The 15,294-nt window shown below is 52.6% G+C and overlaps 1 protein-coding gene and 1 long non-coding RNA gene across 11 annotated transcripts in view; one reads left to right on the top strand and one right to left on the bottom strand.

Annotated features, from left to right (window-relative positions):
* The window catches only part of Septin9 (septin 9), a 153,372-nt gene extending 145,957 nt beyond the window's left edge, over positions 1-7,415 (top strand). For all 10 annotated transcript variants that reach the window (XM_074045036.1, XM_074045037.1, XM_020178979.2 and 7 more), the window contains 5 exons: positions 15-132; positions 1,216-1,311; positions 1,542-1,638; positions 4,153-4,204; positions 5,438-7,415. In XM_074045036.1, the coding sequence (XP_073901137.1) occupies positions 15-132; positions 1,216-1,311; positions 1,542-1,638; positions 4,153-4,204; positions 5,438-5,573 (499 nt within the window). In that variant the 3' untranslated portion in view covers positions 5,574-7,415. The remainder of the gene's footprint in view (positions 1-14; positions 133-1,215; positions 1,312-1,541; positions 1,639-4,152; positions 4,205-5,437) is intronic.
* Positions 7,416-10,730: 3,315 nt separating this feature from the next.
* Positions 10,731-12,159, bottom strand: LOC141414030 (uncharacterized). Its single transcript, XR_012439134.1, has 2 exons — positions 12,114-12,159; positions 10,731-11,222 (listed from the first exon to the last, which is right to left on the bottom strand). It is a non-coding gene; the product is annotated as an uncharacterized lncRNA (long non-coding RNA).
* Between the last annotated feature and the right edge of the window lie 3,135 nt (positions 12,160-15,294).

Below are 15,294 nucleotides of genomic sequence, written 5' to 3'. Positions count from 1 at the left end.
TCATGTTTTTTCAGTCTCAGGCCCCTAGACATTGAGTTCATGAAGCGCCTGAGCAAGGTGGTCAACATTGTCCCCGTCATCGCCAAGGCTGATACGCTGACCCTGGAGGAGAGGGTCTACTTCAAACAGCGGGTAAGGCACTTAGCCTCCACCAAGGGAAATGTCCTTCAGTGGACTGCCTGAATAAGCTGACAGGGGCCACCCCAGCCCAGGGAGAGTCACCAGAAGAGTCCCTGGCCTGGGAGGGTTCTGGGGGCATCTCGGTGGTCCCCTGTCTCTCAGTAGCAGCTCCACAGGAGCTCCGGTGACCTCTGAGTGGAGACTGGTGAAGAGTAGATAGGCCGGCATCAGTGTCCCTTCAAGGAGTTAGGTGGACAGCAAGTGCCCTCTCCGGGGAATGACGCTGACACACAGCCATCAGACACAATGTGCCTGGTTTTTACCAGGCAAGCTGTCCAGAGGACAAATGGGTGTTGTCTGCTTCTCTGCCTGTCTAAACAGGCGAGCCCTCCCTGAGTCACTTTGTCCTAACAGGGCTTCACTTCAGAACCATCTGGCAACTTCTACAAAATAAGAGTGGGTATGAGTAAGGCCTTAAATTGAATTCCACAAGCTTTGAGGGCCTCCATAGGGGGTCATGTGTCAGGAGTTTTCCCAGCATGCTTAGGGAAGGATGGTCCACTGCATAGGATGTGTCTGTTGGAGGGAAAAGGGTCAAGGGGGCCCTGAAGCTGTGCCTGGGCTTGTGTCTGCTGGGGGTAGACATGGTGGCTGTTCCCTGACATACAGTCTATTGATGCCACCTGGCCAGGGCTGCTATCAGGGTTGGACATTTTAATACTGGCAGGTGCCCTCTGGGCTATAGGAGGGACCTATGCTGGCCCTGGAGCTACTATAAAAGGGTTTCAGGAAGAGAAGGCTCAGAAACCCTGAGTTATTTTATGGGGGGCTGGGGGGTCATTGTGATGATCTGGACAGAAAAGACCAGAAGTCACTCAGGACAGTGACTTCAGAGTCCCTTGAGGCATGTCTCAGCTGTCCCTCCTCTCCTCAGGGGGCATCAGAACTGGAAATTGTCATGGTCACAGTCCCCCAGGGTCTGTGTTTGACTCGGGTCTAAGGCAGCTCACAGCGTGGAGGTCACAGCAAGGGTAGATACTGACTGGAGGGCAGAGCTTGCCACAGGGATGGTGCCTTCTTCTCTCCACTCCCCAGATCACTGCAGACCTGCTGTCCAACGGCATTGACGTGTACCCACAGAAGGAGTTTGACGAGGACTCGGAGGACCGGCTGGTGAACGAGAAGTTCCGGGTGGGTGGATCAGGCCCCAGTGCTGTTCCCCAAGTCCCTCAGTTCTTGTCGGTGGGCGTGGAGGGCAGGGCATTCAGGGGACCCTGGAAGGGACCCTGCTTTGAGCCATGCAGATGTATTCCGGGCTGGGAGGGGATGGAGTCCGGGGCGCAGGGCAGCTCTCTCAGGGCTCAGGGGAGGGACTGGCCTCTGTGAGCACAAGTGACCAGCAACACCTGTCCCCTTCCCAGGAAATGATACCATTTGCTGTGGTGGGCAGTGACCATGAGTACCAAGTCAATGGCAAGAGGATCCTCGGAAGGAAGACCAAGTGGGGCACCATCGAAGGTACTTGCTGCACTGGCACTCAGGGCCCCAGGGAGATCAGGAAAATAAGCCACTTCTGTTGACGATCTGAGCTCGAGTCCTTTGCACTGTGTGTCCCTGGGTCTTCCCCTCTTATGAGGACATTGAATATAGAGCCTCAGTCTCCACCATCTGTAAAGTGGGTGCTGTGTGCCCAGGTTTCAGTACATTGAGAGACTCTTAGAGCTTCCTGAGGAACAACTGATCAAAGAAATAAGCCATAAAGTTGATAACTAGGCAGTGACACTCCCCAGGCATCCAGCTCATGGTGTAACTCTCTCATTTAATCCCTGGGGCTGTCTGAGGTCCCTCCCTGTACCCACATTCTTACAGATGCAGCGGGGACCCTGGAATGGGAGGCGGCTATCGAGCCCACAGGTCCACCCTGCCTGGACCCTTTAAGTTACAAGTTAGGAGCATAAGTCTGGTGGAGGGTACAAAGGGGCACAGGGCCTTTCTGAAGAGGTGCCACTGCTCCTCTGCTCCTGTGGCCCCGCCCCTGCTGTGCTTCCACCTCCAGTGGGGGTGTTTTCTAAATCAGCCTCTGGGTGTTTTTCAGTGTCTGTCACTCTTCTTATAGGAGCTGCCTGAACTAGGGGGGCTTTTTTTAGGCTCTGTCCCCCTTGGCCCCTCCTCCAATTCCCTTCCTCTCTGTCCCCCAGATCTTGCTATTCTGGAGCCTCTGTATGAAAGGCATGATTTGCCAGGCGGAGAAATTAGGGATAAGAAAAAGCCCTTGGGGACCTGGGGGCGAGAACCCACATTGGCCTCTGCTGCCCCCTTGTGGCCAACCGTGGCACCACATGCAGGCAGTAACATTGTTGGGACGTTAACGAGACCACAGGGATGCTCACAGTTGAGTCCGAGAAGTCACTCTTGAAAACCTGTGATGTTTGCATGGTGGTGGGTCCCACGTCCAGTGGCCTTTCTGAGGATCCTGGGGACTTCACAGAACATAATGATTGTTCATATAAGGGACCCCACGAGTTGAAAACTGACCAGAGACTTAACCAGTTTGTGTTCACCCCTGAGACGTGTGGACGTGAGGTGGTTCTGCCTTGTTCTTGCCTCCCTCTTAGTGTGCACCATTGCTAGGTAACTTTCCTGTTCTAGGAGGCCACCTGGAGTACCATCAGGAAGAAGGCAAGGTTCCATAAATTACACCATGGACTCATTAGACAGATGACATCCCATTATTCCATTTTACTGATGAGGAAACTGAGGGTCAGAAAGACCAGCATAATATTCCCAAGCCAGGAAGCAGGGATCACACACAACTCCAATTTGAGAGCTCTGTCCTGGGTAGGCTCTAGTGTGGACCCAGCTCTGCAGAGCTGGGAGCATGGAGGAAGGCTTTGCCCAGCCTCTGCCCTGCCTGCTGTCTTGTCAGCAGAAAATCAGATGTTTAAACAAGAAAAACCTGGTCATTCTGTGAGGCACACTGGACTGTGAAGCTGCAGGTTCCAGATTCCTCTGTGATCTCACCATGCAAAAGCCAGACAGACGCATTTCTTGCCTTCCCTTAGCCTGGTTTTCATGAGTAAAAAAGAGGAGTCCTTGTATGCACCCAGCAGGGCTGTGGAGAATGAACTGATCTATGTAGAGGGTATCTTTTATTCAGGTAGTCTGCCAGCTCCCCTCCACTGGTGCAGCTCAGAGCCCCCACCCCATGGGAAGGTCCTCTATATTATGCTTGCCTGGCAGTGGGTGTGCCCCTGAGTTCCAAAGCATAGCCACGAATGATGCTCTAACAGTCTGCCAGCTGAAGCTCTGCCCTGCACCAGCATACTCGGGAACCCATGGACCCCTGCCCCCATCGTCCTGTCCCCCCCAAAAGTGACTGCAGTCTCCAGCTATGCCTCACACACACGTGCACACCCTGGGCTTTTTGTGTCTCATATGCAGTTGTCCCTAGTCAATGTCACGTTGAGTTTTGCTGGTTCTTGAGCTTGATATCACAAGCTCACTATGCATGTGTGTGAACGTGTGTGTCCCCTGCATGTGCTCTGAGCACGGTCGATCGGTCGGGTCTTACGGGATATACACAAAGGGCCCAGGTTTTCTTTAAATCCCCCATACAATCCCAGCATCTCAGCACCACCCCCCCACCGTCTTTGGGTATTGATGGGACAGCCTACCTGTCCCTTGAGACCTTGATCACCCCAGTGGAGCAGGGCCCCACCCTTTCTGACTCTCTGCACCATTGTTGTCTTGGCTGGGTACTGTGCCATCTCCCACTAGACTGGAACCTTTTAGAGAGCAGACACTGACTTTGCCCTACCACCCCAGTGTCCCCAGTACTGACAGCAGTGCCAGGTGTCTGCAGATGCCCATGGCTTGCTATAGATCAGGTGACTCTCTTCCTTCCCTGCCCACCTGCCAGTGGACTGTCCTGGGAAGCTGCTCTTGGCACCAGCATTACTAGGTGGGAGGGGACAGCTGTGGTAAGGAGGGACTTCCCATGTGACATCAAAGCTCTCTGTCCCCTCTCCTCAGTTGAGAACACCATGCACTGTGAGTTCGCCTACCTGCGGGACCTCCTTATCAGGTGAGACTGGTGGTGTTTGGGGTGGGCTGAGGACTGTCACCTCCAAAGGCCTCTGAGAGAGACTGAATTCAGGGTGTGGGTGACCCAGGAAGCAGGTGGCAGTTCTGCCCGTCGTCTGTCCTACCTTCAGGAAGACTATGGAAGACCATTTTCTTAAAAAAAAAAAAAAAGAAAGAAAAATCCTTTTGGAAATGAATAAAGCAAGAAATGAAAAGCCTTCTTGCCCAGGCACCAGGTGGCTCATACCTGTAATCCTCATGACTCAGGAGGCAGATCAGGAGGATCATGGTTCGAAGCCAGCCTGGGAAAATAGCTGGAGAGACCCTATCTCAAAAAACCGTTCACAAAAAAGGGCTGGTGGAGTGGCTCAAGGTGAAGGCCCTGAGTTCAAGCTCCAGCTGTGACCACTGAGGCTCTGTGAAGTCTCTTGGGTGGACTCCTGCCCTTTGACCTGATTGAAGTTTTTCCTTGGTCTCATGCACCTGGGCAGAAAGCAGGTTGTTCTCCAACACATAAAACCCCATTCAAGGTGGTGCCAGGTGGGCAGTCCCTGGAGCAGCAGCCCTAGGCTGGCAGTGGACGGAGGTGGAGGTTTCCTGCTGGGGTACCCTGGACCTCCAGTCCCTCAGCCGGGGGAGATGGATGCTGAATGATGTCAAGAGGAAGGGCAGAGCCATCTGAGAGGCTCCGGGTAGGGGGTTTCCAGAAGCGACCTCACCATTTTGGGGAACCCGACTCTTCTAACCTCTCCAGTTTCCTGTTTTTGAGTGCCAGAGGAAAGAAAGTGGGGGAGCTAGGGGTGCAGCTCAGTAGTACAGCGCTTGCCTAGCACACTCAGGGTCCTGGCTGGACTCCATCCCCAGCATCACAGAAGGCCTGTGCCATGGCCGTCTACTCCAGGCCATTTGCCTCTACAGGCCACAGCCTGGGGGTCAGCAGCCACCCATTGCCTCCTGCTGGCCAGCACCCTGCTGCTTCTGTTCTGGAGTAGGGACGCTCCAGACCTGCCCACTATGAGACCTCTGACCCTTCCCACTCTGGGTCTGTGCCCAACACCCAGCTGCCTGTCCCTGGACAGGCACCAGACTCTGTGGACACAGAATCATTAAAATAAGTGTGTGAGGTCTGGGGTGACCAGGAAGGAGATTCTGTCCCCTATGCAGGGGTAGGTGGAGAGGCGGGGGGCAAGGGGGTCTTGGTCAGCTCGAGCTGGCTGCCACCTCCCTCCTGCAGGACGCACATGCAGAATATCAAGGATATCACCAGTAGCATCCACTTCGAAGCCTACCGCGTGAAACGGCTCAACGAGGGCCACAGCGCCATCGCCAACGGGGTCGAGGAGAAGGAGCCAGAAGCCCAGGAGATGTAGACACCACCCATGCCCCGGGACCCTGCCCCCAAGTCTGTTCGTCCCCCCCCACCCCCGCCGAGGCCCACCCACTTGCCCCATCTTATTTTATACAACTTTGTCCATTTGTCATTGTTCTCCACCCCTTCCCACGCTGCCAGGTAACAAGTGTGTTTGTCATTAGCCCCCACCTGCTGTGGGCATGGGGTGGGTGGGACCTGGGCCTGGCCTTCCCCTGGGCTGGAGGAGAGGACCTAAGGAATCTGACCCCCTACACAGGCCCAGTCCCCCAGGGGCCACAAGAGTCACTTGTCTGTGCCCACCCCTGTGAGTTCTCAGAGCCAGAGCCTCTGCAGGACCAGATCCCCTCCACTCCCATGGGCACAGCCCTTAGACTGGTCAGAGGCTGTGCCCAGGGGAGGATAGAGCTGGCCAGGAGAATCTGGAGTTGGCTGGCTGTCCCCCCATGTGGCACCTCACTCCCCTGCTCCCAAGGGGAGACTAGAGGATTCCACAACCCAAGTTGCCAATTGCTAAGACGTGGCAAGGCCCAGGCTGCTCTTGCCCAGAAGCCTGTTCTGGAGCAGAAAGTGCCTTTATCTCAGCTGTCCACACCAGCCAGTGGACTCTCCCCTACTGTCCCCTCAGGCCAGAAACAGGGACAGGTTGGAGAGAGGGAGGTATGTATTGTTTCCCCTCCCCCCTCCCTCCTCACACCTCCTGTGCTGCCAACCCACTGGGTTCTAAGGATGCTTAGGAAGCACAGAAGGTGCTTCCACCCTGAATCTGAAAGTTCTAAGCAAGTGAATCCAGTAGAGAAGACAGGGAGGAAGCCATGGAAAGTGCTGGAAGGAGGGTGGAGGGGTGTGTGGGAGCTGTGTTGCCCTGCACGGGTGCCCGGGGAGGTCTGTCTCATCTTTGGTTTGGCCCTAGATGCTCTAGTTACATTGGCACTCATTCACCCCACCCCCAGACTCACCATCCTGGCTCAGGCTTTGCTGACTCAGTGACCCAGGCCAGTGGGAGCTGGTACAACCTGACCATTTGTTGTCATACATGCGCCTAGGTTCCTGCACCCCAGAACCCATCATAAAGACCCCTAAAGAAGGAGAGACAGAGGGGTCAGAGATGCATGGAACACAGCCAGGCTGCAGAGCCAGACTGCACAGTGGCACAGCCTGGTTCTTTCACCCTTTATCCTTGTGACAGGGGCCAGCAAGGACCATCACCATGCATAGCTGACCAAAGTCACTTCCTTTCTGCCTCCCGTTCCTGGCGAGGTTGGATGCAGGTGTACAGCGCCAAGGCATGTCTGTCTGCAAGACCCCAGGCTGGCTTCTTGCAGCTAGAAGTGCAATGGGAGAGGCAGGGTGCGGAGAGACTTGGTGCATGGGTGTGGGTGCTGCTTTGGGTGTGTGTGTGTGCATATGTGTGCGCATGCGTGTGTGTGGAAGTCACAGCACCGGGCGTCTTAATCCACCCCCACCCAGGCATGGCAGGACCCTCACCAAGCTCCCTCAGCTGAACAGTTTACTTGCTAACTGCCAACTTGCCGAGTTTTTGCCAAAACCAAGACTTTGAAGGAACTGTCCAGCCCCAGGGGCCAGGATGTGAGCAGCCTTCCCCAGCCCCCATGTCACTCGGGGTTTTAGCCCCCATGTCACTCGGGGTTTTAGCAGCAATCCCTGCCTTGGGATGGCTTTGCTTTCCTTCTCTGTAACCAGATTTTGAAAACTATTCATTTCACTGGGCTCTGTTCCACAATGGCCTTTTGCTATGTGCCTCCTGAGAAATTCGTCTCTTTTTGTATAAATAACAAAGTGTTGAAAATGTATTTCCTGAAATAAACGTTTCAAATGCAAACTCAGAGGCTCCACACTCCTCCAATGGCTGCTCTTCTGGCTGCAGGACTGGTCTGGCCAGTTGCAGGTAGACCAGGAAAAGGTTGGGCCAGGTTGGAGCCTGAATTCAAGCTCCCAGAATAGAAGCAAACACAAAACAAGAACTCCCTGGGGACTTGGGGCTCACAGCATTCCCTGAACAAAGGATTTGCTAGGAGTGAGGCTAACAGTAGGTGACAATTGGGGTGACTGCTGGGGGACTTTGGAGCACTGATTTATCAGAACTCACTGAGAAGTGTGTGGCAGATAAACCTTTTTTTTTTTTCTTTCAGTACTAGGGTTTGATCTCAAGGCCTTCACCTTGAGCCACTCCATCAGCCCTTTTTTTGTGATGGGTTTTTTTGAGATAGGGTCTCATGAACTATTTTGCCCAGGCTGGCTTCCAACCGCAATCCTCCTGATCTCTGCCTCCTGAGTAGCTAGGATTACAGGCGTGAGCCACCAGTGCTCACTGGGCAAATCTACCTTTCATTAACAGGGTCTAGATGGTTTCCACAGGGAGGAGATGTGAACTGCTTCTGGTTGGAGCTTTTCAGTTTTTCTTTCTGAAATTTAAATCTGTCGGGTCAAACACTACAAACTGGCCTGTGTTTGACAGTTTAATTTCATCCCAGGAGTACCTTACTCCCAAACAAACTGGAATCCCAAAGGCATAGCCCAGCCAGCTGTTTTGCACATGAGTGAGAGAAGTAAGGTACAAGGAATCCTGGTCCAGAAGCCCTTTGTGTGCAGAGTGACCCGAAGCTGCTATGCAAATGACCCCAAGCTGGATGTCCTGATACAGCAGAATTTTCTTGTCACAATTCTGGGTCAAGAGTCCTTCACCCTGCTCTAAGGGAGAGTCCTCCTGGGGCTCCACCTTTGTCTTCCTGTGTCTCTTCTGTCTTTGCTGAGGACACTGTCCTTAATTTAGGGCCCACCCTAATCCAGGATAATCTTATTTCCATCCTTAGTTACATCTGCAAATCAGGTTACATTTCCAAATCAGGTCACATTCTAAGGTTCTGAGTGAACATTACTTTTGGGAGACATACTGTTCAACCCTCTACACCCCCTTCCTGCCACCTCGAGGTCTCCAGAGTAACTCTAGCAGCAGAGGAGATCAGTGGGAAAGCCTGAATTGGGGCCTCAGGGGCTTGGATTCAAGGCTCACTTGCCCCCAAGTGGGTGGCCTCAGCTTACTATCTCAACCCCTATGGTCTCCCCTGGCTCATCTGTCAGCCACCTGACTTCTCCAAATGAATTTATCTCCAAATGAATCCATGGGATGCTCATCTGTGTCAGAAGTGGGTGTCCTGTGGGGACTGCACAGGCCAGGTGCCTGAGATCCTCCCTGTTCCAGGCCAGGAAACTAAGACAAATGGCAGCTCTGGTACTGGGGGAGCCATGGGGTAGGGACAGCTCTATGAGAATCTGCCTGGGAAGGAAGCCAAATGGAAACCAGGAGAACCCACTCAAGGCTGCACTTGGGGGTCTCCTTTCAGATTTTTACTACTTGTTTTTAAACACTCCTTTCTGGCTACAAGTGTAGCATGTCCAGTGTGGAAAATGCCAGGAAAAAAAAAAAAACAAAACAACCTACGCCACAAAGAAAATGAAGCTCCAACCCATGACCTGTGGCCCAATGTAGCCCTGGCCCTGGGGTCTGGCCTTGGTCTCCCACCTGGTGCGGTTCCGTTATCCTTCTCAGAGCTGACAGCGTGCATTGCTTTGCATCCTGTGGGATCTGGTATTGAGGGCATTGGGTTTTGGGGGCCTTGGGGTGCTGTCCAGGAGGCCTGGGGGGAGAGAGAGGGGCCACAGGCTGGAAGGGGAGAGAAGGAGGGAGGGAGGGAGGGAGGGGAGAAAGTAAGCACTTGTGTCTGGGATGACTCCTTTCCTCATCCCCTTTCCAGTTACGGCCCAGGTGAGGATGTCCAGATAGGAGTCTTGGGAGCTGATTTCAGAAGAAAGTCCAGTAGAGCTCCCCGTCCCTGCCTCCCTCCCCCTCCTAGCCACTCCTCTCTGCTCCCCTCCCATCCCAGTGGAGATGGGGAGAGGGCGAGGCTCCTGCTGCAGCCAGCTCTGTGTCCTGGCACTGGGGACCCCTGTGGGGCTGAGGTGCATTTCCTGCACTGGAGCAGAAACCCTTTCCAGATGTTCGTGCTGCTCCACAGGGACGGGGAGGGGGAGGCAAAGCAGAGCCAGCCATGGGGGGGCCTCTGGCCAGTCCTGGGCTCTGGGTCTACATTCTTTCCACTTTGCTGTGTCACTTTGGCCCAGGAATGACCCTCAGCAGTGCTGAGAGCCCTGGGAATCTCCACAGCCACTATCCCTCCCCCCCCCCAACACACACACTGATCTGTAGGGATTCCTCCATGTGTGACCTCAGAGGGGTGACCTCAGGGGTCTTGGTGGGGACCTAAGCACAAGAGGTGCCAGTTGCAGAGTTGAATCCATGTGGAGGAGCCCTTGCATGATTTTTGTGCCCAGACCTCTGAGTTCCAAGATCTTTTGCATGTGGGAGACTCAGGGTCTGCATGCTAGTCCTGCAAGGGAGGCTGAACCCCTGCGCAAGCCAGGACACAGGACTCCATGGAACCACAGGGAGACAAAGGGAAGAGGGGACCAGTCCTGAGCCTCTCCTGCTTGTACTGGGTAATTCCAGTCACTTCCAGCTCCTTTTTGTCTTTTTTGGTGGTGGGCTAGGGCCTTGCACGCACTAGACAGGTGTGCCAACGCTTGAACCAATCCACCAGCCCTGTGTGTGTTGGTTATTTTTGGGACAGGGTCTCAGTATGCCTGGACCAGTCTGGACCGCAATCCTCCTCCTTGTGCTTCCCCTGGGGATGACAGGCACGCGTCATGGGCCTGGCCATTGGTTGAAATGGGGTCTCCAAGAACTTTTTGCCCAGGCTGGCCTTAAGCTGAGATCCTCCCAATCTCTGCCTGCCAAGTAGCTTGCATTACAGATGTAAGCCACCATACTCAGCCTCCTTCCAGCATCTCCTCTTAAGTGAGTTTGCCCCAGCGGAGCATTCTCATCTACCTGAGAAGGGACAGGGACAATTTAGGCAATTGTCAGTCTCCACCAGGCCCCTGATTGCAGCTGATTGACAGGAGCAAAAACCCTAGAAATCATCAAATAAGGTATGTTCATAAGTCAGACTACTGTACAGTTACTAAAATCCTGCTTTTTAAAAAAAATGGAAAATTTTTCATTGAGGGTATCAGTGCAGATTACCAAATGAGATGCATAATCTGAGCTTAATTTTGGGAAAACAACAATAACAAATGCTTACAAATACATTTACATTTTTTAAATTCCCAACTGTGAGCAGGTTGCCCAGCAGTGGCGGATTTCTGTGTTGTTACTTCTCCTCTTTCAAACGTTTTACACTGGGCACACCTTGCTTGTATCATCAGAGAAATACCCAGGCATTTTAGGATTTACATTTTTGGTTTTATGTTTGAGATAGTCTCTGTGTAGTTGTGGCTGGCTTGGAACTCTCTATCCTCCTTTCTCAGCCTCCCCAGTGCTGGGATTATAATCATGTACCACTATGCCCCATCCTGGGGTGTGCTGTTTCTGCAGCCCAGCCTGGGGAGACTTGCAGGAAGACATTGTAATTAGTGACTGGCCCTGGGCGCCTGTCTGTGCAGCTTGTCTGCTGCATGGCCTTGGAGTGAACTGAGCCTCAGTGTCGGACAAACGAGGATGGCAAACATCAATGCTGGAATCGAGGCGGGACAGCATATTGTGCAGGATGTCATCGCTGTGACAAAATACCTGAGAAAAACAACAAAAGGAAGAACGATTTCTTTTCACTCACAGCTTCAGAATTTTCAGTCCGTGGTCAGCTGGCTCCATTGTTTTTAAGCCTGTGGCAAGGCATGATGAAAGGGCATGTCAGAAGGAGAGAGAGAGAGAGAGAGAGAGAGAGAGAGAGAGAGAGAGAGAATGCTCCCAACAACTACTTCTGCCAGTCCCACCTCCCAGTTTACACCACCTCCCAGGAATGCTATCAATTATAAAGCCATCAATGGATCAATCCATTGATTAGGTCAGATCCAATCACTTCCCCAAAAACCCCACCTCTGAACAATGCACTGGGGAACCAAACTTTCAGCACATGAGTTTGAGGTGTGCAGAGATGGTTCATTATCCAAACTAACAAACCCACACTGGGCTGGATTCCCAGCCAAGCTGGGGCCCCATGGAGCAAGTGCCCATCTGCACCAGGTTCTGGTTCTACCTCTGGCCCAGTCACTCCTCCCTCCAGTCCTGGAAAGTAGGACTTGCTGTCTCCCTTTCTAGGTCTGGGAGAGTCCGAGTGTGTGTGTCCAGGACAGGGCTCCCTGCACACTGTAGGGCAGCACTGTCCCATTCAGCAGGGCAGGGTGGGTCCAGGTGACATCTGATGCAGAGTCTTAAAGGCCACCTGCTGGGTCTGCCAGCCCCTGCTACACCCACCCCACGGCAGCTTCCAACACCCAGTGTTCCTCTGGGCCTCATGGAAGTTTCAGCTGGGTGAACGCTGAGTGTTCAAGAAGAGAGTATCTTCCTCCCCTCCCAGAGAGCGAGGCTGTAAGTAATCGGGAGAAAGCGGGAGCATTAGTAATTAAAGCTGCCCAGAGTAAGTGGCTCTTGAACCGTCTGCCTGATTTAAAAACTAATTACCTGGAGAGTCCTTGCTGCCAGGGAGCTGCTTCGTGTTACTCGTTACCCACAATGCTAGCTGTCACTGCCACCTGCGCCTCCCTTCCTGCCTCCTCCCTCCTCCCCCTTCTCCTCCTCCCCCTTCTAGGTGCCAGAGCACCAGCATCAGGCTCCTCAGTCAGCGCTGGCACATGGAAAGCTGTCATGGCCTCTCAGTCTCCCAGGTTAACAACTTCATCCAAGCCCTATCCCAGGAAGAAATCTAAGTCCCCAAAGGGAAGTGGCCCCATGGAGGGACCAGGCCAAAGATGCCTCCTGGGGAAACTGAGTCCAAAGTTGGGACCTTCAGGGGGTCAACAGGAACAGAGTTACCTGCCCAGCCAGGGTGGGCACCACTCAGAACCAGACTTTGGGTCCAGTCGAGGCCCCACAATGGGGGGGCCTGAGGATGTGCCTATTGCACAGCTTCCGACTCTGCCTCTCTTTTCCTTCTCTTGTCAGAGCCACTCAGCCTGGCTGAGAGTAGGACTTCCTGCCCTCAGGATGTCCTTGGTTGGAGTGGGGGCTGCTGGGAGCGGGGGTGGGGGGGGTGGGGGGGAGACACAGGAAGTTAGCGTCTGTCTGTCTGCTTGTTTTGTGGTGCTAGGGCCACATGCATGCTAGGCAAGCGCTCTACCACCGAGCCACCTCCCCCAATTTGATGATCTTACAGTTTGCATCTCTCTGCTAGAATTTCCCTCCCGTTCCCCATGCTGTCTGTCTTCCCTCGCATTCCCTTCACAGTGCGTTTAAAGATCAATAACTCCAACATCTGGGCCGTCCATGGGTCAACGCATAGTGATCATTTTTCTCCTAATTATGTAATCCTAGCTACTTGGGAGGCTGAGATTCAGAGGATCAACGTTCGAGGCCAGCCTGGGCTAACCATTTGTGAGACTCCCATCTCGAAATTGGCCAGAGCAAAATGGACTAGAGGTGTGGCTCTAGTGGCAGAGTGCCTGCTTTGCAATTGCAAAGCCCTTAGTTCAGACCCTAGTCCCACCAAAAAAAGAAAAAAATTTCACTGTGTGTAAAATAAATATATTTTCTGGAAACAGAACATGTCCCGCCACCAGGCTGCTGGTGAGGAGGCTGAGCTGAGTTGTGTCAGGGCACTCTGGGGCTTTAGGTGAGTTTACTTCACCATTTCACGGCTTGAAGGTAGGATCAGGTGTTTCCCAGAAGTAAGCGCTTGGGAGAGAAGAGGACTTCGAGAGACTTCTATGGGCCTCCATGAAAAGCTAGGTGGGACATGCCTGTGTGTAGGTGGCAGGTCAGAGGGCACGGAGGACCTGAACATGGCTCATGGAAGCGAGTGCTACTAACTGGGTGCCCTTGCAGTGTAGAAATGGGCGTCACCTAGTGACCTTGAAGCTTCAGTGTTACAGCTGGAATGGCGAACATAGCAGTGGTTGCCATTCGGATCCCTTTGGTGACCTTGAAAACATTCTCAGGACTCCAAGTCCATTGGCCAAGACCACTGCTGCTTCCACAAATTCAAAAAATGCCAACATCCCTGTCCTCCTCCCACCCAGCCCACACTGTTGCTCTCAGGGAAATTCACCATCAGAAAATAGAGACATCATTAGTCCTGGCTGGGATCCCTGTGTCCTGGCTTCCACCCTCTCGGGGCTCCCACTGGCTAAGCCACTCAGAGCCACATTCCCACAGCACTTTCTGGCTTTTGTCTTTTCACGGCAGCCCTTGGAAGCTGTTGAACTGCGGGGTGTGTATCTAACAGTCAGAGCTCTGTAATTTAGCAATTACTGTAACCCACACTTGTAATTTGGGGGGGTTTCTTGTAATTCTTCTTTGTACTCTTTCTCTCTCTTTGAACAAATATGCAGTTTAATAGCTCCTCCTTCGAGCTCCGAAGGCTGGTATTATTTTCCTTCCCTCCCCCAGTCAGCTGCAGAGCACGAGGAAGGACGTCGGATGATGTTGATGGTGATTTTTAGGGGCAGAAGGGTTAAAGTAATGTCCACCATGTCCAAAAGGACACCGTGCTTGTTCTCTGCAACCAGGTGGGCCCTCTGACCTCTCGATTCTCCAGCCAGGTGAATTGCCAGATGGATGCCGCCTGCTGGCAGGTGTAACCTGCTGCCCTGGCCAGGTTCTGTGGTAGGACAGATTCCTTGCTGCTCCCCACGTGCACGCCTCTAGCTTCATGTACTTACCTGGTTTTTCATTTGAGAACTTTTTTGAGACCCTCCCTGGGCCAGGCACTAAGTGCCATGGGAAATCTAAGCCACAAAGGCCAGGATTACCTCTCTGAAGTAGTTTGTAGTCTGGTGGGCAGATGACCACATTGTAACTGTGTTCGGGGCCTTGCAGGTCACCATGGTGTTGGCACAGAGAGTAGTGGTGGCCAAGGAAGCAGCAACTGTCAGATTGAGGTGTGAGAAGAGACAGAGACTGGATGAGAAGGAGAAAAACAGGTTTGAGGGACAAAACCTGAGAAGGAGCCGTCCACAAAAAACCTGGGGGCTTGGGCTAGAATGCTTCTAGAAGCTGTAGTTAAAATTAGGTCAAGATGGACACTTGAGGCTCAAACCTGTAATCCTATCTACTCAGGAGACAGTGATCAGGAGGACCAAGGTTCCAAGCCAGCCCAGACAAATAGTTCCTAAGACCCTATCTAAAAAAAACCCTTCACAAAAAGGGCTGGCGGAGTGGCTTAAGTGGTAGTGTCTACCCAGCCAGCATGAACTCAGACCCTGAGTTCAAACCCCAGTAAATAAATAAAATGGGGTCAAACTGGAAACCCCTCAGCTAGATGTTCATTAATGAGAGGATTCTGGCATGCAGTGGAATTCTTTTACCAACCTAACCATGTGCCCACACATGTAACTCTTGAAAACTTACAGTGAACAGAAAAATCTGTTGAAAAGGCACATAGCATTTGATTTCATTAAAAATGATTTATAAGAGTGAAAATTAATCCATAGTGATAAAAACCAGAACTCTGGTTGTTCATGGGAGGCGAGGATTCAACCAAAGGGACTGGAGAGCTTTCTGGGAGTGTGGGATGAGTGAGCTGGATTTCTAATTGTGTGGAGATGACATGTCTATCAGAACTTACTTAATTTCACATCTAACATCTGCATGTTTCACGGCAGGTTAAGTTTGCCTCTGTAAAAACCAACCAATGAAAGATTCGAAA

This window comes from Castor canadensis, chromosome 11 (genome assembly GCF_047511655.1).
Source record: "Castor canadensis chromosome 11, mCasCan1.hap1v2, whole genome shotgun sequence".
Classification (NCBI taxonomy): Eukaryota; Metazoa; Chordata; class Mammalia; order Rodentia; family Castoridae; genus Castor; species Castor canadensis.
The sequence above is the reverse complement of the archived record's forward strand: the minus strand, read 5'-3'. Positions and strand labels throughout refer to the sequence as shown.